The sequence below is a fragment of the Sardina pilchardus genome, chromosome 6, assembly GCF_963854185.1.
Source record: "Sardina pilchardus chromosome 6, fSarPil1.1, whole genome shotgun sequence".
NCBI classification, from domain to species: Eukaryota; Metazoa; Chordata; class Actinopteri; order Clupeiformes; family Clupeidae; genus Sardina; species Sardina pilchardus.
In genome coordinates, this window is record NC_084999.1 from 33815718 (window position 1) to 33840907 (window position 25190).

At 45.2% G+C, this 25190-nt stretch overlaps 1 protein-coding gene across 3 annotated transcripts in view; it reads right to left on the bottom strand.

Moving 5' to 3' along the window:
- The window catches only part of ulk4 (unc-51 like kinase 4), an 80442-nt gene extending 60836 nt beyond the window's left edge, over positions 1 to 19606 (bottom strand). Inside the window, exons 1-19 of one of the 3 annotated variants that reach the window (XM_062539608.1) lie at positions 19494 to 19606; positions 18823 to 18984; positions 18610 to 18709; positions 18291 to 18430; positions 18029 to 18194; positions 17073 to 17174; positions 16897 to 16980; positions 16723 to 16798; positions 16479 to 16595; positions 14413 to 14510; positions 13627 to 13696; positions 13153 to 13219; positions 12498 to 12605; positions 11713 to 11773; positions 11368 to 11555; positions 9115 to 9161; positions 8773 to 8851; positions 3943 to 4050; positions 1373 to 1456 (exon numbers count right to left, since the gene is read on the bottom strand). In XM_062539608.1, coding sequence (XP_062395592.1) covers positions 1373 to 1456; positions 3943 to 4050; positions 8773 to 8851; positions 9115 to 9161; positions 11368 to 11555; positions 11713 to 11773; positions 12498 to 12605; positions 13153 to 13219; positions 13627 to 13696; positions 14413 to 14510; positions 16479 to 16595; positions 16723 to 16798; positions 16897 to 16980; positions 17073 to 17174; positions 18029 to 18194; positions 18291 to 18430; positions 18610 to 18709; positions 18823 to 18960 — 1833 coding nt within the window. In that variant the 5' untranslated portion in view covers positions 18961 to 18984; positions 19494 to 19606. Of the gene's footprint in view, positions 1 to 1372; positions 1457 to 3942; positions 4051 to 8772; positions 8852 to 9114; positions 9162 to 11367; positions 11556 to 11712; positions 11774 to 12497; positions 12606 to 13152; positions 13220 to 13626; positions 13697 to 14412; positions 14511 to 16478; positions 16596 to 16722; positions 16799 to 16896; positions 16981 to 17072; positions 17175 to 18028; positions 18195 to 18290; positions 18431 to 18609; positions 18710 to 18822; positions 18985 to 19107; positions 19146 to 19402; positions 19462 to 19493 lie in introns of those variants that run through there. The other 2 variants (XM_062539607.1, XM_062539609.1) reach the window with 2 other exon arrangements.
- Positions 19607 to 25190: the final 5584 nt, after the last annotated feature.

Consider the following 25190-nt stretch of genomic DNA (forward strand, 5'->3'; position numbering starts at 1 on the left):
TGTTCATCAGGAAAACGGTGCCGTTTCAGAAGCGCTAAGAGGCGCAATTGAATAACAGCACACAACCTGCATTCTTTAATGTCAGCACTGTGTTATGATGATGTCTCCTCTAGACCTGACTGGCAGTCCTAGACACAACCCACTGTGTCAGCTAATACACACCAGGGCTCAAGGAATTACATTCCTGCTGATGGCATCAGCTCTGCCTGATTACCCGACTCTGATTAAAGCACAGGTCCCCACTACTGCTGCGCTCTGCACACACTCACACACACGCGCGCGCGCAAACACACACACACGCACGCAAACACACACACACACAGCTTCTCAGTGCAGCTAAAAAGAAAGCCACACTAATCAACATAACTAATACAAACAAGAAAAAAATACTCATACACAAACACTCATTACCGACCACTTGTGAAAAACCACCACCAATGTTTTCTCAAATACATGTAAAACTCATTCAAATACTCAGCGTGGACCTAATGACTTCATATCAATATAAAAATATCAACACAGGATATGTGAACCTACACAGCCCTGGGTGAGTGGAGAAAAAACTTAGTGAAAATGTTTCAATTATGTTAATTTTGTGAAAAAGGCTGCGTTTTTGTATTTCACCCTTTGTGGGCCAAATGCCATGCACATTCTAAACCTTTTTTTACTTTGATTTGCATGTGTTGTCCAACACTAACTCAATGCCAAAGGCCATGTTAATTGAGATTAATTAAGAATGGTTAAAGGTTAGCATTTTGTGCTACTTTCATACTGAATGTGTACATGTATTATTATAATGAACTTTTTCTGGTTTTGCATTCTCTTTAGATTTTAAAAGAATTCAACGGATGACATATGACCAGGAGATCACACATCGGTGTGTCAGTGAGTGTTCTTCTTTTTGAAAATAATTCCAGAAGTCCAGCGTTGCTAAAGCAGCGTGCAGGTTCAGCATGGCTGCTGTGCGCCTGCTCCTCTGTCTAATGTTAAATCTATAGCGCCTGTGTCCCAGGAGCCGGCCCCTCTCCTGAGCTGGACCTCCCCGGTGCTCCTCTCCGAGGGAGCGCAGCGCTGGCACAGCGGTCAGGAGAGCGAGCCGGCCCCGCGCGAGGACTGTGGGGGCGAGGTCAGCGGGGCTACTGCTGCTGTATGCTGCTGTGGCTGCTCTGTGTGTGTGTGTGTGTGTGTGTGTGCTGCTGACGACCGAGAGAGCATGCTGCTCTCCACTCCGCTCCTCTCCTCTCCGCGCGCCCCCTCCACTCATGGCTGCCAAACAATGCCTGGAGGGGCTGGGGGGGATCATTACCGCGCAGACCCCCACCTCACACACACACACACACACACACACAGGAGGACAGCGTGGCAGTCTTACCCCTTCCCGAAGGCACCTCATTAACACCGTGTAGGCAGCAGCAGGAACGACCCACAATCCTCCTGGGTGCTCTTTTTTCTCCTCCTGCAGGGAGGAGACAGAGAGAGAGAGAGAGAGAGTGAGAGAGAGAGAGAGAGAGAGCAGAGGCAGGAGAGAGAGAGAGAGAGAGAGAGAGGGAGAGAGAGAGCAGAGGCAAGAGAGAGGGAGAGATGGAGAGAGAGAGAGTGAGATAAAGAGAGATAGACAGAGAGAGAGAGAGAGGCAGAGGTAAGATGCTAGGCAAAGCAAGCACTGGCACAGTGACTCATTATGAGAACAATTAGGGGCAACACAAAGCACAAGTCACCATAATTAGGCTAAATAAACAAACTGGCTGCGCTGGTAAATAGGCTCAGCACTAGCTCCCAGCACAGGTAGGGTAGACAGGGGGGCCGCCGCGCCGACGCCTCTGCTCAACACCCACCAATTAGGAAGGGAGTTGTGGTGGAGGTGGGATCTGCAACATGAGCGCGCCTCAACCATCTGAGCAGCAGCAGTGCAAGCACACAACTCTACATGCAAGCAGGAATTCCACAAGCAAGGTCTGCGCAGCCTCTCAAGGTCTGCTTTCCTACTTAGCTGGCTTATTTTGTAAACTGCTCATGTGTAGCACCCACACCGCGTGTCCACTCCATTATCATTCATTTGGTGAATAATGTAGAGTGTGTGTGTTTTTCTCCCTCCATCCCCCACATCCTTGATGCAGTAGTTATTAGGAAGGAGGAGAGGGAGGAGAGGAGAGGGAGGAGAGGGAGAGAGAGAGAGAGCAGAAAGTGTCAGGTCCAGCAGTGATGGACAGAGGAGCTGCTACACCGTCTGGAAGCAAAAGCAGCGCGTGAGCTGCACTGGCATGGCACCAATCTCCGAGATGTCTCCGGCCGTTGGGTTGACCAGAGACAGTGTTCCAAACAAGGCCGGTGAAGAGCAGTTCAATATGGTTTGGGTTGTTTTTTCAGCTCAGCTACCTCTGACTCATTTTAGCTATGATTATGCTCTTGAACAGAGTCTGTATTTTCTACAAAGAATTAATTAAGCAATGCTACCTACACAGCCAGGATATATTCCAAACACAAGCCCACACAAAATGTGCTGTTAATCATTTCAATAAAAGTGATGTTCATGACTTGACTACCCAGACTTCACACTTGTGATTTTACAGTCAACAACACACAATAAACACAAAATGATTTGATGTTGTTCTCATCCACAATTCTATTTTTTTTTTACTTGAAAACATACTGCATATTTTTACTGTCACTAGATTCTCTGATCAATTCTATGACCTCCACATTTGGTTGCATGTTCCACTTGTTGCTAGGAACATGGATATGCAGCAGCTTGGTAAGTGTACTAACTATCCAGCAGAAATACACATGAGAGCTTCCTCAGGTTAGCTATGCTCACATAGAGACATGTGTTGGGCCTGAGCCGTAAGTGGCCATGCAGAGAGCTGGGGTATTTTGCAGCATTGGGTCACCACTAATGTGGACTCTCCACGGTGGTAATGTTTTTGTAGCAGAGCTCCTATGGCCATGGGCATATTTGCTCTTTCCTGTGGTAAGGCAATATCATGCTTAAATATGGCTGAAAGTTCACTTCTGAGCATCTCCAACACACAAAGAGAAAGGAGAAGCGAAGCTTTCATCGACAGCCTCAAAATTCAATAAAAGTGATTGTGTACGCCTTCAATGCCTGACCTTCAGTCAGTCACAGCCATTCTCCAGCTTTGATGGGATTTTCTGGGACATGGGATGAATCAGGTGTGGCAATGTCTATTTAAATGCTTTATCTTACATGGAGCAGGGCTGCGAATAAAGCCGGAGCGATGCGAGCGCTTTCATTGAGGAGATAGTGGGCTGAGTGTGACACCCACAGGGACTCACACATGGGCTGTGTGGGCACAACAAAACAAAAGCAGCCAAACAATAACAAACAAACAAACCAAAATCATTAGCCATAGCAAAGCTGAGCGGAACAAACCCAGAGCAGTGGCCCGGCCGATAAAGCTAATGAGCCCGCGGGAGTGCCTGTGTGTGCGTCTGTGTGTGTGCCTGTGTGTGCGTCTGTGTGTGCGCCTGTGCGCGCTGATACACCGAGGAGCACGGAGAACGGATGGCCAGTCACACCTGCGTCTAGGAGAACCAAGTCAAGGACGCCACTTTCTTTGGAATGCTTTCTGATACAGTTCCACAACAACAGCTGTGTGACACACACAGAAGCTCTGGCTACGGCCTGGTGACGCAGGCAAAACACCACGCTAGTTACAACTTAAACACAGAAACTGACACACCTGATCAAACAGGCCTATCCGGTGACAGATATATCAATAAGTCGGCAGCAACCTGCAATCTGCAGCAAGCATTTAAAAAAATCTGGTGAGTAAATTTGGTAAATCGGTATGCAGAATTTCCACATCAAATATGCATAATACAAATACCAGTGAGTAGGTGATGAGGTAGGGAGGAGAAGAGAGCTAGAAATGACTGAGAAAAAGAGTCTGGGTTTGCAGGAGAGCCAGTGTATTATTCTACCTGACAAGCAATGAGATGCAACAGCTCCCCTAGTGGTGGCAGAAGGCACTGCTTCAGTTTGCTGTTCCTGAAGTTCTCTCGCAGCAGCTCTGTGAACATTGCCACGGCCTGTAAAACAGAAACACACACAAACACATGTAATCATGTAAGCATAAACACACACACACACACATACACTCTCTCTCTCTCTCTCTCTCTCTCTCTTTCTCTCACTATCTCTCTCTCTCTCTCACACACACACACACACACCTCTATATTATTACTGGACAACACTGACACATTTGAAACCCTTCGCTGCTGATTCTTAGCTTGGGCAGACTGTGCTAGCTGTACGGCTCCAGGAGGACTGGTAGGAGCTGCAGCAGAGGTTTGAGTGAGTGCTTGCTGCCTGCTCCTTGACAAAGCTATCATTATCACATTTTTAAAAAGCATTCACAATGACACAATCTGACACAAACGTAACCTTTCTCAGTCTCTCTCACACACACACACACACACACACACACACACACACACACACACACAGAGACAGGAACAGGCACAGACACACACACACATCCCTGTCATTAGTATCTGATGACTGGTAAGCTAGGCACATCGATGTGTGCGTGTGTGTGTGTGTGTGTGTGTGTGTGTGGCTCACTGCGGCAGCTCTCTCAGCAGGGGGCTATGCTAATAGGCATGTCTCTCTTTCGCTCGTTCTTTTCACACACTTTCTCCCCCCTCTCCCCTCCCCATCCCCTCCCACTAAACACAAGGCTTCCCTTCGCTCACACTAAAGCATCATAAATGATGAGTTTGCAGGGAACAGATGTTGGCGGCCCATGTTTGATGTGTTTTGGCAGGAGAGAGACTCGCGGAGCGAGAGGACGTCGCGCATGCAGAGACGGGGAGACGCGCCGCTGAGGACCAGCGCCACCGTGCCACCTCCACTCCACACACACACACACACACACACACACACACACACACACGCTCCCCGCACTATCTGCCAGCGCACCACACCGCACAGCACCGCACAGCCTCACACCCAAATCAATAGAGCCGATACACCAGGGAACAGCTGCCACAGAGACCATGCAAAAGGAGAGAGCTGTGAACTAATAAACACCAGGCTGATATGGACACGATATTTTGAATGGAAGAATACAATTTAGATGATGAAGCCTAGTTTGCTGCCGTTTGACAGTGATGGTCTACTCAGGAGATGGCAGAGCAACATGTCGGACTGCCCAAAGAGATGGGACCATATCCAGAGATCAGTAATGGCTAGCAGTGATAGCGGGTAAGAATGGAGGGCAAATGGGACATGCTGCAGTGGAACTGGCCAGGGCTGCGTTAACTAAAGGAGCAGGATGGAACAAAACCTAATGAACTCCCATGGTGGTGCCAAGTGCAACCAATAAGGGTAGTAATGAAGTCCCTTGATTAGTCACGGATGTGGGATCATGCCAGCAGGAGTCAATGTCACAGGACAGCACTACATTCAGTTTTTATTAGACCTGCTGGGCTATCGGCCTCATCTCATTTGTTTCAGAATCCAGGGAAATACACAAATAGTTGTAGAATGCAGGGTCACAGCTATGGTTCCTAGATAACCAGATCAGCTTTTCTCTACAGAGTTTAAACCTACACTAGTTTATTATGAGAATAATAAGAATTGCTCTAAAGGGGATATGTGTTTTATGTGCTTTATTAGCTAATGCTTTGTTAGCATTCTAGCTCCATTCAGTTTGATTGCTTCTTTCATTTGAAGTAAAGTCTCTGATAAGAACATTGGGTTGCCAATATAGCACTGCCAATTCAGAATTTGACAAGGGGAGACATGTCACATGTCTGTTCCATGTATTCATAATGTAAGGGATTCTACTAAAAAAGGTGAAGCCGAGTTCACATCCACAACCACAGCACAGCTTTCGAAAATCAGAGATTCTTCACAGTAACAGCAAGCCAGGTAATAAGACCACTACATTCTAAATGGCCTCCACGGAATGGCCTGACCATGCAGTGCTCTTGAACAGAGAGAGAGAGAGAGAGAGAGAGAGAGAGAGCACAGCAGCCCTCGTGCTTGTGGGGTGAGTCACGGGTGAATGAGAGAGAGATATAAGACAAAGCCTGCAGCTGACGGCAAGGGGAGAGATCAGAGCTTCTCTTCCCAGCAGCCTTAGCCAATATCTTTACATTCCCTTTCAAAATGGCCCTCTCATCATGATCCAGTCCTGCAATGTTTGTTGTCGGTTTAGTATTCAAACTTATGGTATGTTCAAAAGACGTCTAGATTTGCAGATGATTTGATGCTGTGTACAAATATTTGTTTGTGGGTGTTGATACCCAGGCTGGCACGCATTTTTAATGAGCAGTTGAAGTTTCAAAAATGTTACTGAAATTAAAACTATGATATCAAGTAGCTTTGAGTATTTTTTCCCTTTTTTAATCTCACTCTTTGGCTTTTGCTGGAGCAGAGTGCATGCGGCAGTGTGTGCTTGGGCAGGGTGCCCTGGCCGAGGCCTGGGAGAATACGCAGGATCAGCGGGGCTCTGATGCCGAGCTGACCCCAACCCTGCGAGGGCAGGGCACCCTCCGCCCCAACAGACCTCACCCGGCCTCCGTGGCTCAGCGGCACACACACACACACACACACACACACACACACACACACACATCTCAGTGGCACACACACACGCACACACACGCACACACACACACACACACACACACACACACACACACACGAACATCTCAGTGGCACACACAAACACACACACACACATCTCAGTGGCACACACACATACACGGACGTCTCAGTGAACAGCCGCGGTGAATACTACTTTGATGGCCAGGCCTTTCATGGTGTGAGATGTACAACTACCTAAAATACCCCCCCTGTTATCTGAGGCAGGCTGTCTACTTCAGACTGCACATTTAGAGCTTCCCCATCATGGACAGAGACAAGATGGCAGCCTGTGTTCTGATTTGTTATAGTACTTGGAATGTCAGTGGATTGTTTTAATTGTCCCACTCCTTGAAGAGAAATACAGCTGCATTTGTGAGTCTGGGCTGGTGACTGGATAGTGTGTGTGTGTGTGTGTGTGTGTGTGTGTGTGAGAGAGACTAGTTTGTGGCTGCCTCAGTCAGGGGGACCATCCATTTAATACTTCATTAGAGTCCCGCTCAAATCAGTCATGGGAGACACAAGAGAATGAGGATTATGTGGAGCGAGAGCGACTGAGAGACGGAGGAAGGAGGAGAGAACTTTTCTCCTCACTACCTGTAATTCCCATCTCCCGTCTGAAGCCCCTGGGTGACAGGCACTATTTATAGCTGCTTACTGTTGTTGCCATGACAGTGAATTAGGCTGACATCTCCTCCAGCTGCTGTTCTAGGTGGAAGATGAAAGTGTGGCGGCGCATCAGGGCTTAAGATGGTGCTCCCACTCAGGAGCCGCCGCGCCGCGCGCTAACCTTAACTCCGCACTGGGCTCACCACAATGCTCCTCTGTTCTCTACTCTGCGCCTCTTCTGTCCGTGTGGCCCGACACAGGCTCGCCCGTCTACCCAAGGCCGTCACAATCACAGAGTCACACCCAGAGAGAGCTCGAGTTATTGTCCTCTAGCATGCACTGGCCAAAAAAACAAAAACTAAAAAAAAAAAACAGACATTGGGAGCCGTCCATCTCTGGCGTACAGCAAAATGGCCGTCGACAGCCAAGGTAAAGGCACGGCGAGGCCGAAAAAGAAAGAAAATGTCTTTTCAGGAAGCGTCGGTTTTCCTTGGACTGGACAAAGACAGACCGCGCGACAAAAATCGGCATGACAGAGGCAGAGCGCTGAGCGGCGGACCCCCGCCGAGACCCAAGCGCGCTCCAATCCCGCGCTCCTCTCTCCCACTTCTAAGCCATATGTCCACAGCACTTATAGCGGCGCAGGAGAAAACATGTCACACATGACAGGCACAGGGAGAGACAAGTGAAGGTAAAGAGAGAAAGAGAGAGAGAGAAGACAAAAAAAACACAGGCATTGTAGCACGGTTGGGAGAGGAGAGAGGAGAGGGGAGAAAAACAGCCAGCGCCGACGCGTCAGCAGCCGCCATTTTCTTTTTCGTAGAGACTTGTCTCTCTTTCTCTCTCCTGTCGGGCAGCTTTTCATTTTCACAACAGAGAGGAGAAGGGTGAGCGGCTAGTGTGGCGGCGAGCCCCGTGTAAGCCGCGGATCAAGGATCCCCACATCAAATAGTATCCTGTTTTTTGAAAATGATTAACCACAATGGCTGCGTTCAGCTCTTTGATGATTTGTGAAAGCTTGGGGTAAGCGTGTTTGGGCAGGAGAGACTTGTAGCTTTGCTCGCTCTTTAGGAGCCGCTGGTTTCTCCAGAAGAAGCAGATAGCGCGTTCATGGCAATATTGGATTTCATTAGTGCGAAAGTCTGGGTTTAACAAAATTCATTTTTTGAAGGTTTCTGTGGGGAGGCTAGTGGCCACCTGAGAAAGTGCTATAGTGGCATCTAGTGGCACTGATGGTGTCTATTCAACAACCACCTCTGAAAATCAATTCTGTAACCAAGGGTGTCAAACCCCCTACTCCTCCATGCACACAACTCCCCTACACGGTCACACTTCATTATGGAGCCATGACGAGAGACACTGCACACACGCACTGACACACACATCATGCGTGGGAGGCTATGAGTCTGAACCTTTTGTGAGGCGCATGAGGCTGTGTGTGAGTCGTGATGGGTGTAGTGAACAACTGCAGCTAAGCGAATGAGAGTCACTGAGTGTGTGGAGGTGCCAGAGTTTGCAGTTGTTGTACTACACGGGACATGGACACTCACCTCTGAAATGGCCGTGTCCTCATTGAGCTCCGTGCAGTGGAGGGCCAGCAGACCTTGCAATCGCATCACTTTGGTCTTCCTGTAAAACACACACACACACACACACACACACACAGACACACAAACATACACAAACAGAATTCCTTCACCAGAATAGCTAATGTTCTCTAACATAAAAAGTGCAATGCCAAACAGCCCAGTGTGGTCTCTTCCACATGCAGAGTTAATCTATGAGGTGATGCTCATGAGCATAGCCTCTCATGGTGATGAGGATCTAGGACTCCTCTCAGAGCCCCGGTACTCTCAGTGCAGACAGGAGAGAAAGGACCATAGGATACTCACACGTCCCAGTTTGGGGCCACACGCAGCTGCTGGGTCAACACTGGGAACTGTCAGACACAAGTGGTGGAGACTAGTTTAGTACTGGCCAAGGTATGCTGCTTCTACAACATTCAGAAGCATTTCTAAAAGCATCACAACTATATACCAAGATGAAAATATGCAAATATTCATTGTACAGGTAATTTGTTTGTGTGACTGACATGAACAGATTATTTATTTAAAATTCACATTATTCCTGATGCTAATCCTTAATTAAAATTGTATAAAACACGCAGGCTATTAGTATCTCATAGGTTCTGTATGCTGTTTCTTTACATCAAACACTTCCTCCTTGTTGTTCATAATTCCTCTGCACCAGAAAATCAATACATTAATATAAAAAAGCGACGTCAAAAGTATGCTCATAAAAAATATATTACCTCACATTCATGTATTAATATCCTAAGAAACAGCCCTACACAAAACGGCTATGTTATTGTTGATATTGTTTATAGCTACTTCATACCGCCAACTAGCATTTCTATATTGATGAAGTATATTAATTTGTAATATTTTCAAACACATCTGTTGAATAATTTTGCAGTGAGATACATACAGAACATGTAGGCATCTCACCGGGGGCTCATCAAAACACACAACACTGAAGAAGCAGCAGTATCACTGCAGTGCCACCTGCTGGTCACCTGCAGTTCAACATGCATGCCTAACAAACAATAAGCACAGAAGCCAAATACACTATAGACCTATAATCTAAACTGTGCATTAGCAGCTGCAGGTCATCACAAGGACATCTACTGACTGGACACACTCAACCTGGAGGAGTCTGGACAAACACAAGACTGCAATATCCAGAGGCCACAGAGAGGAGGGGAGCACTTTAGTAAACTCCAAACTGAGGAAACCCAATACAGAAAACATTACGACCTGTGCATACGGCACTGTACTATGGCCAAGAATTAGGGCCACATTAGGGAGAACAATAAGATAAGAGAACAAGATTTTTTAATTTCTTATTCTTATAATGAAAACATTATGATTTCATATTTATAATTTATAACATAATATAATACAATAATTATATCATTTCCAAAATAATATTATGATTTAAATAATAGAGTTGGAAATGTTGGGAATAAAGTCTAAATGTCAATGATTAAGTTGTGATACTTTATTCTTCACATTTCTGACTGAATTCTTAAAATCTTCACTTTCTACTCAGTTCAACATTACTCTTGAATTACGAACCAAAAGAGAATCGTTTTCTGTCCTCAAGGTGACCTTGGAGCTCTGTTGCACTACCCTACCCACCCTGATGTGAAATGCATTGGCTTCACCGGTAGCAAGCTCTCCGCGCATTGCTCTGTGCGTCCAGCAGCAGTGTGTGGTGGCTGATGCGATATCCTGCCGTGTGATTACAGTTTCACATCAAAGGTCAGCGGGAGGAAGAGGCAAAACAAAGATTGTTTTCCAAGCTGTGGCCGTGGGCTTCCTGGGCCCGCCTATTAGCCCATTGTTAGTGCGCTTCCCTCCCCACAAAGCCAGCCGGAGCGTGACGTGCCAGTCTCAGTGCTACTGGGCCTCCCTCTCCACGGAGCCAGCCGGAGCGTGACATGCCAGCGAGCCGCCACCCTGGCGCTGCCCACTCCACCCTCCGCTGGACGCCGCGGCCCGATGGTGGACCCCGCACAGAGTGGAGCCACTGGCCACAGAGAGCAGGGCAGGGAAGGGCAGTCAACAAGATGCCTCAGTCAGTACAGAGACCATTCCCTTTGAAACCCATGTGTCCGATGCATAATTGATAAATTGAAAACAATTCATAATGCATCATAAAGCCGCTTTTTATTGAAGCGTGACAGCTGGCCATGAGATTTTCTCCCTCTCCTCTTGGCCGTACAGTATCATAATGAATCATTAATGTTTCATATATCGTAGATGCATGAATAATGCATGCTGCACATGAGCCTCCAACTCAACAGATGTTCTTTTCACACCGCCAAGAGGACAAGGTTCCATTCTGCGCTGTGTGTGTGTGTGTGTGTGTGTGTGTGTGTGTGTGTGTGTGTGCTTGTGTTTGTTTATAGGGGCTCTAGGCCATGGAGGTTATATTGCAACAGCATACCCCCCAGCATGTGAATGCTTCATGCTTTTGGATGTGTGGGCATGAATGTGTGTATGTGTGCATGTATGTGCATGTACGTGTGTGTGTGTGTGTGTGTGTGTGTGTGTGTGTGTGTGTTGCAGGCTCTACTGTACCAGGGAGGAGTTGATGAGGCGGGTGGTGAGCGTGCGGTTGCCGGGGGAGATGCAGCACAGGTAGCTGAGCAGGTTGAGTTTGGCGCGCGGCGTGGAGCCCTTGCTGCTGTCGCTCACCTCCAGGGCTGCGCTCAGCTGCTGCAGGAAGGCTGACCACTCCTCCGGGCTCAGCGACACCAGCCGCTCCGCTGCAGCACAACCCTGACCATCAGTGACCGGCTCTAGAACTGGCCATCTACAGTGCTGTACTGTACATGTGTGTGCAGGCACTTTGTGCATTTGTTGTAGTTGGAGGAGCAGTTTGGTCAGTTTTACGATGAGATTATGTGTGATGGGTGGCTATACCTGAGTATGCTGGAACGCAGAGTGTCTTTGAGTCAAATCTCAGAGGAGCATTCTTCATAATCTGTTCATTCACAAAGACAGAGACGGTCATGTTAAAAATGTGACTACTATTTTTCCCAAATTTGGATCTAGGGCTAGGCTTCATATTTTGCTCTATTACAAAGTCTTGTCAAAACATCAGCTAGACTACCATATTTTGTAAACAAAATAAGCACAAGTTCAATCATGTAAAACAATGGTTAAGGTTGAGAGGCTTGGAAACAAAAACATGCACAAAACATCCATACCAGCACAGATATAAAATGACTACTAAAATTATAATAAAGCTGAATTGCATTCCAGTTCCAACATTTTGCTCCAGGTTAAAGACACCTGTGATCATTTCTGTTCTACATCCTATCATCTCATCACTATTATGTGTGTGTTTGCTTGTTTGTTGACCAAAGTATTTACTGTACAGGTATCCACGGTGATAAGCATCCACAGATACCATGGCACAGTATGAGAATGGAATTCAATCTCACATCTAAAATCTACAATCTATTTTACTCTCCCTTGGACCTGTAACTTTTCTTTAAGGGATAAACACAATATAGTCATGAAATAACTAACAAAATAAATAAATATTGCAAATAGGTGTACGCAATTCAGGTTACAATGCATGTGTGTCTATGGTACTCCAGTGCACTAGTGCATCCAGTGCTAGGACGTGCTACTGCATGTGTTTGTTGGTGGCACTGCTCCGTGAGCCATGTGGGCTGGCAGGGCTCTTCAGACGGGCCCACCTTTGGATTATCTATGATAGGTGTGACTGCCAGGTCAGTGTCCGTGTACAGCAGCTCCTTAATGTAGGACATGATGTCGGTCTGGGCATCCACCAGTTCATCATCTCCCTGGACAAGAGTGGACAGAGATATCAGTGCACGTCATTAACCTTACACTCCGAATTACGCTTGATTAAATATTAGACTGCTAACAACATAAGCCGTGCTTCAGTCCTGGTGGCCGTCCAGGAGTTCCTGTCAGTTCCTGTGTCGTACAGTAGATGGCGCCTTATCCTTAACAAGACAACTCTGCCCAACTGTGAACTGGACAAACTCTGGCACATTCCAGACCGCTGAGGTACTGTACTGCCCACAGACCGACTGCACATTGCCAAACTGATAACAACTGACAGTACAAGGGATGCTGGCAGGGCTGAGTCCGATTCAGTGCCGATCCTCAGACAGCATAAATGTATGGAGTGCAGTTGTGTTTACACTGGCGCGCTGCCTGATGAGGCCTTTGTTGAGCCCATCTCATGATTGGCCATGACAGACGGGCTCCCTGAGCTGAACACAGGCTGGCCCACCACAAGGAGGCTTTTCAGCATGCATGGCAGCCATGGAGCGGCAGATAGGCTTGGCAGCGCGTGGCGCCTGTGCGGCCGGCAGGACTCACCCTGCTCACGGGCGTCTCGCGCTCCGGCTCCCTGGCAGCACTGCTTGTTCTCGGGGTGGCGCGGGAGCTGCGGAGGGAGGGAGGGAGGGGGGGATCAGATAAAAACAGCCGGGTTCACTCGTGTTGTTCCTGACACAGTCTGTGTGGCGTGTGCCACTGGAAACAAGCCCTGGCACGGCTGAGCAACAGACATGAATACAAGTACATAATGACCAGAGTTTACTGGACGTTCTTTACACACTTCCCCCCCATTAACAACGAACAATCCAACAACCTACTGAAACTTTCAGTCAGTATGTTTTTAAAACCACATCATCTAATTACTCCTAACCTGTATTTAACCAATCCTGAATTTGACTTGCAATTATCCTTAACATTTCTAATGCCGTATTTGTGTCTATATAAGGCCGAGGCTGGGATTTCGGTGTTTTGCCACTGCATTGATGGATGCAAACATGCGACCTTTACTGGTACCTGAGAAGAAAGACGGACTCTCTGGCATCGTCGTCCAAGGCAGACTTGGGTTTGAACTCTATGACACTATCTGTGGAGAGAGGACAACAGCACTATTTGGAAGAGACAGATTTACAGCTGTTCAAACTGTGCATCACACAAGAGCAGCTAACCCAGTGGCAGCACAGAATACGTGACTGTTTAAGTGTCGTCCAGATTTGCAAAAAGGACAAGATGTGCCAATCATCCATTTAAAAAGCTATAGGGAGGATATATGAGGACTAAAATGTTTCAGCAGGCACAAAGTTATGTAATAAAGCCAGTGAGATAGCAGCATTCAGAGTGATGGGAACTATATGAAGGGATTAAATCCTAATCCAGCGGGGCATGCCGGGATGCACATGGATACATGCTAGCACGTACAACACGACCACAGGGACAGACTTTTCGTAACAGACATCCATACACACACACACAAATCCATGTCCATCACGTAGGACTAAAGCGGCTAGTATGGTCCCGCGTCTGCGTCACGCGGCACTAGTGAGCGCGTGACGAGAATTGCGTCATTTTTAAGACTGCCTATGGCACATATCTCATGCACATCACGTCGTGCTCTCCGTGTGGCCTAATATCAAGTCATGTCCCCGTCCCACTCCCTAAAGGCTGCTGGGTATTACATAGCTGGAACACTGTAACGAAACACTAACTCATTCACTTGCTGTGCTCTACGGTCACTGAGTCCCATGGGCCGTGCTGTACAGTGGAAGTGGCACTACGTGCTGGCGTGCATGGCTGCTCCATTACCTAATGTGAAGGACTTGCTGAGGTGTGGGCTGCCACGCCCCGTCAGCCTGCTGTGCCTCCCCTCCGATCCCTGCGCCCCCAGTGACACCAGATGCAGGCTGTGGGAAACACACACACACACACACACACACACACACACACACACACACACACACACAGATAAGATCACGTATAGGAGGACCCACTGGGTTCAATTTCCCGCAGGTGCTAAACAGGGGCAGCTGCAGTGCCGACTCCTCTCATGTTTACCCCACCCTGTGCCATATGCTTGCCAATCCACCATCTTTTAATGACATGTGGCAAGAGCTCCCACAGCACACGGGGTGGGGGCACCATTCTTGCACAAATGCGCTCTACCATTCACTGTGATTCAAGTTCCCCGAATCCAAATCATCCAAATCACTCAGCGCAATTGACTACTTGCTAAGTTGCAAAAAGGTACATCAGGTGTCATCTCTCTTGGCAGTCCATGCCTCTCAGCTATCCCTTATAATCCTTCTATTATCTACAACACACAACTCACAAGCATGGACCTGCCAATCCTGTGCAGCAGATACAACAGTAAGAGATTAACATTAACAGCTTTCATCACCATGTGGATAGAACTGAATCATAAGTCGATTTAATACGATTTATACGGTTTAAATTTCTCTGTTACAGGGATACGGAGAATCAATAACGGGCAAAAATGCTCTTGGTATTGCAATGCATGACTCCTTTAACAATGGACACACACTACAGTATATACCGTACCTCCTTAGTCATTGGAGTTGCTCTTGCCTGAACTATACATTATGCATACGTACAAAGCTAGATCCTGTACAAACAGGACAACGACAATGTAACAACATTCTGAATGTAAAGATATTAGCTAAAGAACACGGAGCTATATACATCCCTAGAAGCTCTTCTCTCCTACTGTGTGCAATAATGGGATTGTGTGCGTGCCCTGCTGCACTAGAGAGCAGACAGGTGTGTCTGCATGTCTCAGCAGTGTGAACAGCAGCCTGCAGTGGGTGGAGTGGAGCCCGGCGTACAGTACAACAGCTCAGATCGCGCAGGTGAATAATTGAGCCTCAAACCCAAGTGTTAGAGCAATCTGGGTCGGCCTGACTATGGAGACACCACATCAACGGCACACTGTTACATAAGGTGGACAAATGCTCGCACGCCTTGGCTGATGCCAACAGGACTCACTAATCCTTGTTACGGGACAAGCGTTGTGCTGCTGGCTTCTTGTCCCGATCATGTGAGCCCTTTGTTCCTTGCCCTCTCAGAGCCCCGACAGCACCAGGCCGAGGTGGGTGGAAACGAGACCAGGCATCCAATCACCGCAGCGTGCCACTGTGAAGCTGTATGTGGTGCACTGCCCAGGGCATCGGGCACCGTAAGACTACCCAGCTGGTAGGGGCTCTGGGGCGGATGGAGGCACCTATGGTGCTACTAGTTAGCCCAGCTGAGTGACGTGCTCACAGGGCAGAACAATGAACTCACTGTTCATCACAATGAGGGCTGTTCAAACAGTCTGTGCAAAGCATGTTTGCTCATTTGGGGAGTGTATAACGTAAGACAGGGTCAAAGAGACAGGGCAGTACAGAGAGATAAAAATGGCTACCGCAGAACAATGAATACATGTGAAGAGAGCTTGATTTGAAATACCACACTAACTTTTTGGGAAATTAGCTTATTTGCAGTCAACCCCACAGTTAGATAAGAGGATACATACTGTACTGTACTGTACCCCCCATGAGTGCAATAGCCCAGTCTGACACTGTTAGTCTAGCTTAAATGAATTCACGAAGTGGGTTAGACCAGTTAGCCTATAGCTAGCCTGTAGCTCAAAGCTGACTGGTTAAATCCGCTGCCAGTGAATTATGCTAAAATAGCCCGCTTGTTTTTCCCTACATCAAAGACATTTCAGGGATAGACAATAACAGCGAAATAACAGAAATGACCATGGATACAAACTGATAACAGTACACTGATAACTGATAACAGTACACTGTCTAAGGTCTATAGCAAAATGGGGGAGAAAGTCCTTGGGGAAGGGTAGTGAAGTATTCTACCTGGAAATCAGGGAGTCCTCTTCTTCCTCCTCCTCCTCTTCCTCCTCCTCTGAAGCAGGCTGATCTGCGAACGCCCCCCTCCAGAAGGGGTGTGACAGGAGTCCCACCCAACCCAGCCTGTGCAGAGGCAGAGGGTGATGAAGACATGGCACTAGATAGCACAGATTGTTAACAAACAACAGAGAGGCCCTCCTTGCGAGCTTAAGCAGCCAGGTAACACACTGACAGTCATCATGCTGCTCACCTCTTCTTTGGATCTTTCTGGAGCAAGTCTGTCAGTAGGCTCTGAAATTCTGGGCTGAGTTTACAGCAGGCAGCTCCTGTGAAGGGAAATGGTTAACGTTCTTTAGTAAAGTTCTTAGATTACAAACTTTTTTGAGTGGTTCTGCTGACATATCCATATAATTGCTATTCTAACCTTTTTGCCTTGGTGTTGGGGGGTTCTCATGCAAAATGAGGTCACTCAAGTCTGCGAAGGTCTCGGAAAAGAATGGAGGTGTCCCTAGAACATGCATCAGTCAGTCAACACATGTATCTTGAAAAACAAATAATATAATCACTTCTGTGTTGCTGTTTCAAGGCAGTATATGTCACCTGTAAACATCTCATAGAAGATGCATCCTAAGGCCCAGAGGTCACTGGAGACACTGGCGGGCTCTCCTCTGACAGACTCAGGAGCACGGTACACAGGAGAACCTGAAGGAGAACAGGGGAACATCCGTAACTAAACAGATCACTCTGAGGGGTGCTTATGTTAGAGGGGTGCTTATGTCACATCAATGTATCAAACAGTTTGAACGACATTTTTTTTTCCTTCTCCCAACTACTGAGATTGGACTGTTGGTTGTTTGTGCATGCTTTTTTGATGTGCTTGCTTAAGAGCAACACTCCCTAATGCTTCATTAAAAAGCAATGTTGAGTTTTTATATTAAAAATAACTTTAAAAGCAAGACAGTGTGAAAAAATAACCGTTTTGATGTATGCATATGCACTTAACATGATAAACAGCCAGAGACGGGCTGTCTCTTTTGTAAAAGCCCTTTATGCTTCAAGTCAGAAGAAGTGTGCTTGACATTCTCCTACAGAATTCTGCACATGAAGTGGCTATGACTATAATTGTCCTGCTTGTTTTGTCACACTCTCTTCCAAATGTGTGCTTGCAATCAGCAATACTGTAATTCATTACTCTATCTATTCATCCGTGTAGAAATGAGAAATGGATTATCTCCATGCTGTTACACTGAGGGCATCATTGCACACTAATATCTCTAGCATCTGAGTAGACTAGGTTCTTCTGTTGGAAGGAATGGGGCATAAACTCTCCACACTGTTGTATGACACTAAACAACTGATCATTTTACTGATACTGATTGTAGATGTTATTTTATAGGGGTTCAAACTCCTTTATGGAGGCTGGTGTTTGCATTTCATTTTTACACTACAACCACTTAGTATTTTCTGTGGATGCATATTCCATTAGCTTCCCTATAGCATTTTGCTTCTTTAAATCAAAAGCTGAGCATTACAACTTTAACTGTACTGTATGTTACCTTGAACTCGATTCTTTATGTTTTTACTGAGGGCCATGTCTTTGCTGTCTCCAGCTCCCGTTTCTGCAGACAGGACCAGAGTAAAGAACTCTTCCAGGCATTCACCCTCAGCTTTGGCCAGACAGAAATTTGAGTACTTCAGTGTACCAGGCCCATCCAATAAAATCTGCAGGCAAAGACATGAAGTTGCACTCAGCGTGATTCACAAAGTGTGTATGTGCACCCACTAAGTTAAGAGGGCAGGTTTATCACTATACTGTACCTTAGCAGGAGTGAGATCAGAGAACACGATACCAGATTCATGGATGTGCTTCAACCCTCTGACGAGGTCAGTTCCAAATTCTCTGACAACATCTTCAGAGAGACATTCGTCTTGAGATATAACTGCTTCAAGTGAGCCACCTGAGGATGCAAAAAAAAAAAAAAACAGGCTAAAGATAAGTCTCTTACCCTGACTCCTTTCAAACACTGCACATCCCTTTCCTGTGTCACAGCAGACTGAACTCATAAGATTAAAATTGCATTCTCACAACTATAATAAGTAGTATAATTGATAACGTTGAATTACAACATGATCTCACCAGTGCACAACTCCACAACGAGCCATAGATGGTTACTGGTCTCATACCACTCATAGAATGACACCACATTATCGTGTTGGATATCATGAGTCAGCCGCACCTGTCAAAAAGACAGATGATGAAAGTTCACATCTAAACAGACTTGACAGTTGTTCTACAGATAATCTTAGAGGTGGCCCTAAATCGAGTTAAAAAAAAAAAAAAATGACTTACGTGGTTTGTTAATTCTGGTCGTTTTGATTTCTCGCTGCAAATAATTGCAACAAAGTGTATACTACCTTTCCTTCTGCCTTTGTATACAACAGATTTGCTTCCTCTTCCTATTTCTTCATATAGTATAAAGTTCTCCATCAGCAAAACTGCTTGTTAGTCCACCTCAAAATAAAATACAAAAACTAAGTCAACGTTGGCCACAGTTAGCGTAAACGAATTTGGTGTCTGCTAGCTAGCATGCCTAGTCAGTAGCTGGGATAGAAACAACAATATTCTTGAAGTTACTGGCTGGAGGCTTGAAGCTGGTGGCTGGTGCTAATTTTGATGAGCCCTGGAGACTAGTATAAACAAAGACTTTGAAATGGCAGAGACAACAGTTAACGTTAACGTGCGATGCCATCCGCCCACACCAAAATAAAGTTATGGTTTGATTGACATTTTGCAAGATACTCCTTGATAGTAACCAGTTGGTTGTATTTGATCGGGCATAGCATTGCATCGGGATAGCTTACCTGGCCTACCAAGCTTAAAGTTATATGAACTGTCAATGGTAACAACTTAATAGTTAACGTTAGCTTACCAGCTAGCGAACAGTTGGTGGCTAAAAACATGACCAACTTGACTGAACTAATGCTGTTGGTGTGCTTCGTTCGAGAATAGCTTAAGCATACCTTTAGGCTGTGGTATTTGTGTAGATTATGTTGCGTTGACAACCTTAACGAACAAAATCAAAGAGTACTTTCATAACATTGCCCAAGTTTCTCTAGTGTAACGTTAGTCATTGGAGATTCTCCATATTTCTGCCGCGCAGTGAAGACAAGGAAAGGTTAGCCCATAGTTTCCTTATAGGTGTAAAGGAATAAACATGCATTAAAATATGAAGGTTATTTAGGAACTTCTTACAACGTCGCTATTTAATTAGTTATATTAGTGCGGTATATATAATAATTTCTGCATATAGAGTCGGATTATTGTAAAGTGATATATTTTAAGTCGTCAAAAAAGTTAGTGCACCCCCATTTGTAAGCCGTCCCATCGGTTTCTAGGATACATCGAGGGACGCGATGCGTAGCAAAAGAGCGCTCATGCTGGCGCTTGAAATGTGAATGAAGTTCAGTCCGTTTTATTAATTTGTCGTTTGAATCTGCACTCTGGTATAGTGTTGGTTGTACTAGATGTGTATAACATTTTTGCCACGATGTCTTGAAGGCCTTATGCCCACTTTCTTCTGCAAGGGAATATTTTAACGTAATAAATCTTAACGTAAACTCACTGGCGGCATGTGGGGGTTATCCGTTATTATTTATAATATTATTTTAACACTTTATATGGATGAACTGGGATTGGGCCTCAAACAAACCTGTTGGTGGAAAACCTCCAGCTGTGGATGGGGTGTGACGTCATGGCCCATGTTGCCTGTGAGTTTGGAGATTGAGCTACAGGGGGCTCTGGCGAGGAGTGTGGAAAAGCACCGGGCTGAATATAACGTCTTTGCCACCTGACATTTCACTTCGACTGATCTAAGTTACTATTCCCATCAGATGCTTCATATGAACCGGTAACATATGAAAATAAATTATTGGGAAAATAGACCGTGTCGATATCTAATACTGTAGAAGAACTCTTGCGAGCTAACGTTAGCCAGCTAATGTGAGTTTGTTTGTGAAGTTCTTTGTAGTTTTTACTCAGCTGTCTAAATTGAAGGATCAACTTGCAACTGCCAAATGTGTTGATGTTGGAAACATGTTTTAGAAGACAGAAGATTTTTTGTCGAGTTCAGTCATTGACATCACATTGACACCATAACGGCGAAGGAGTACCAAGGGACACTGTTAAGAATACGAGGACAACAATATAACTCCAAGGATCGGATCAGCTACAAAGATAGATAGCACTACATCATTGCAGAATATATACCATTTCGGTAATTGCTTTCATTGGATCCCAGCTACGAACAGTAAGTGAAAATATACCATCAGGTTGGCCATCACATGGGTAGCAACATTGTCCTTAAATTTTAAATTAAATATTGTCCTTAAATTTAGCCATACCATGCTTTAGTTATTATTATTATATATAATTAACTGAGTGACTTATTTGATTGCTATTCTCATTTCACTGTTTTATTTCTCATTAGGTTAGTGCTTAAAATTATTGTTTTACTGATAATATTACTATTCTCCCTAGTTTGTAATTGTTCACTGTTAATTTAATTTGTATTGTTATTTATTTGTATGTCGCTTTGGACAAAGGCGTCTGCTAAATAACCATAGCCATAGCCATAGCCATAGCCATAGCCATAGCAACATGTTTGGAGAACAGAATCATTTCAGTTTTTGTAACCGAAACAATTATGTTCAGGATGATGTGTTGACGGTATTTGTAAAAGGCAATGTTATGAACCCAACTGAAAGACGTGTGTAATGATGCACAACTGAACGTTTTCAATGAACATTGCATACAAGTTGAACAATCGAAATGCAAAGTTAGCGGTAGTCAGGTTCCCAAAAATTGTCGCTGGACAGCGCGCGGTTGCATGTAATAAGCTTATTTTATCCTCAGTCAGATTAACTGGATCCGATTTCATTCTAACTTAATCCTTCTTAAGCAACGTTTTACTCTGGCAGAATGATGTGACGAGCTTTTAGATTTAAACTTATTTCTAATGGCCACTGGTAGTTCGTGGGAAAGCGGATGTAATAAATGTTTCACCACCAGGTGGTATCAAATGAAATGACCTCTGCCCCCTCTTCCTATATTTTTGGATAAGCTCTGTTTGTTCATTTTAACAAAGTATACGTGAATATAGCATAAAACCATGGACTGTTTTTTTTTTCTAAACTCGAGACATCACAAGCACACATCAGTTGTATCTCGCCCGTCCAAGAGATCCATGTCATGTGTAGGCTAGTCATGACAGAATGTATCTCTAGGCACATCATGTTGACATCACAGCCAATGTGCCAGAAACACTTTTGGAATGTGATGGACAATTGCTCTGAAAAAGGAAAACGGTAACTTCGATAAATCTAGGTAACCGTGATCATAGTATAATCTTAGTGGTGGTGTACACTGGGAGTTGGAGAGAATGCTTTGAAAAGTTTTATGAGTGGACTCTTGAGTGAATGATCTGTCTGATCAAAATGATCAGACAAAGGTAATCCCTGCTACCAAGTGTCTCTGCTGCAGCAGGAAAAAGTGACAACCTTTGGCAGGTCCATTTATCCAGAGGGCACGAGGATCAGACGGGGACATGCATGCATGCGTGATTCATAATCCGCGTCTTTTAACAGATTGCATCCTAGCTCAATGATTTCACCCGCTGGATTTCACCACATTATATAATCTCGTCATATGTCAGAGTACAAGGCATTGGCCATGGTTGTTCTTAGACTTGCCCCTTTGTTCTTTCTCGCTCTCTCTCTCTGTGTGTGTGTGTGTGTGTGTGTGTGTGTGTGTGTATGTGTGGTTGTATATGTTTGTCTTAATGAGATGTGAAACATTTCATCAGCTGTGACCTCTTTGGAGAGCATGTGCAGGTTTGCCTCTCTGTCTGTGAGGTAGAAATAACAAGCATATGCAGTTGGAGGTGGGAATTTCCTCAGTGTGTTTTGCAGGAGCATAGTCATGTAACTTAGCTATTGTTCATCACAGCTAAGCCATTGACATGCACCTTACAGTACCAACTGGATGTGTTGTGTGGACAGGCCAATCTCCAATTTTAGCCCATGTGTAAGCAGCTGATTTATCAATATTGATTATGTTTGTGCATATGGATTGAGTCTGCCTTTTCCCATGTAACAGTAGACTGTGTTGGCCACAGCGCAGGTTACACTCGCTCATACACTTTATTTGGTTGCTCGTTTTTCTTAGATTTGTTTTCTCCTTCTACTCACTCTGTGCCTGTCAGAATTGGAACCACTTGCCACTGAGAGTAGTGAATACAGATTTAGCTATGGGGCAAAGAAACAATCTCACGTAGTGCCGCACCACAATGTATTGTACTCAATATACTGATGTCAGAGCTTGTCAGATCATTGGGATTCTGCCTGAATCTGTGCACACAGTCTGTATAAACTTTAAGGATAAGGGAGAAGCTTCTAGTACATGCCATTTTGCATCCAGAGCCAGAGCACAGTCTATCTGTGGCTGTAAATCTCCCTGTTTCTCTGACCCATTTGACCTTTTCTCTCAAGGGTCATCTTCAGTCTGATGTATGGGATTCCCTTTCATTGACCATCTCTTTGTTCACTGGGACTGTTGCTTCTACACCAGCTGCCAGTCAATGTATTGTAGCCATGGAAGTGAATGGACGAGTTCAGATTTAAGTTTGTCATGCTAACATGTTGTGGACCTCTGTTGTTTCTCAGAAGTGTCCTGGAGTGTTTTCTTTATCAGTTTTTGTGACGTCTTTGTAGTGACAAAATGCTAGTTTCACCAAGTGGCAAGAGTTACTTAAGCTCCCAGTAAAAGCAGAAGTGAGCCATAGACCACTTGGATGTTGACAGCTTAAACAGAACTATTTATAGCAATATCCGGTCCCTATGTGTTTAAAGCAGTGTTCATCTTTGTTTATTTGATCTGTGTTCACTAGAGAGATGGCTTGAATGGCTTGGTGTGAACCATAATTTTGCTCTACTTTCTGTTATGTACCAGGAAGTGGTCTTGCATGGTAACAACTTGTACTGCTATCAGTAATGTGATGACAATAATTGCTTAATTTGGACAATGGAGAAATAAGCCTCTGCTTGCATTGCTAAAAGAAGGCTGTGGATGTCCTCATATTGCTAAGAGGAGCCTCAACAAGTCAGGTATTAACAATTGAGTTGACTCTGTAGCCTACTTTGCAAAATTTAAATTAGTACAGATTTTCATGCAAAGGTTGTTTGTGTGATGTTTATGCTATTTTAGTCTACATAGGTAAGGTTTTGTTGTCATCATGCTTGCACTTCAAACAATTCCTACAATTATGTCTGAGTTAAAGTCAGATTTAGTGTTTCCCTAACATTGCCACTTGCAACCAGTGTGAGGCAACTGACATCTAATGTTGTGCGTGTGAAGGATGGTGACAGTGGGAATGGTGTCTTGAAGCAAAGGCTAAATGTTTTGCCACTGGAAAAAATCTGGGAGACGTGTGGGTCTTCTGATTTGTATTGTGAGTTGTGGACTCTCTGGAGCCTGTTGAAGTCCAATGGTTCCACAGACTTCTAGGCTGGTTTCCTAGCAACTGCAGTCTTCTTTGAACCATTGTTCCATTAAGGGGATGCTTCATGTCATAGGCCCAGACTTTCTCTACCAGTGCCAAGTACCAAACAACTTCAGCTCTTCTCTTCCCTCTGAGGACTGGGCCTATGGGTTTGCTGTCTGTGTTGGAATCTTTGAAAACACTCAATTATTGCTCCATTTTCTTTTTACCGCAATCGACTTTTCTCTCAACACATAGTGTATAGGATTTTACATTGTAGCAGGTTTCCAGTTAAGTCATTATGCCATGTGGTCAGAGACATTTGCAAAACAATGGGACTGTTGCCAAGCCTCTTTATGAAGTGGAAGTGTAGAGGGAAAGGAAAAGCAGGGAAGACCACTATCTCCTTTGGGGTGGAGTCTACTCCTGTGTAGGCAAATTTGTATAACAACAGGCATGGTGTCTGTTTACTTGGGAGTTGGAAAGATTAGCATGCATAATGCATTGGAAACACTCTAATTCCCCAACTCAAAACAGGGGTTAAGATCCAAGCAGGAAATGGTAAATGCTAACTTTGTCACAGTAGTTCATTGTGAGAGATCTTCAACTGAGGCTGTATGTCTATGAGGGATCACAGAGCTCCTAAACCAGATCAGAAATGTCACTGTTCTTCACCTCCAACAAAGCACCAACCACCTGGGAAATGTTTCCCAAAGCAGCACTAGAGACCGTATCAGTGAGCTTTGCACTTAAAGACTCTTGTGGCAATGTGTTACACATTATGTCTTACCAGACTAATGGCTAAGTACTCAGGCTATGACCTCGTCCATCCGTATAGCCTGTTTCATGTAGGCCTACTGTAGCACCAGGCCATGACCAGGCACAGCCATAAGAAGGAAAGCGCACTGCTAGATAGAGCTACATCTACAACATGGATCAGATCCATTTCATTGGTTAGTTAGTTAGTTGGTTTGGCAGTTTAGTTCTTTTTCATATGCTACTGATTATGTGTGCTGCTCCTTCAATGCATACCTTGTCCCAGAGTAAGGGAATTAACTCCTGTGTACTTTCCATGTCCTCTCCTCAGCATTACTGGGCCTATACAGTTTATTTGAGCATGTTTACTTTCCCTCCTAACGCGGCCCTATGCGTTTACCTCATCAAAGCCTGGCTGACACAACAC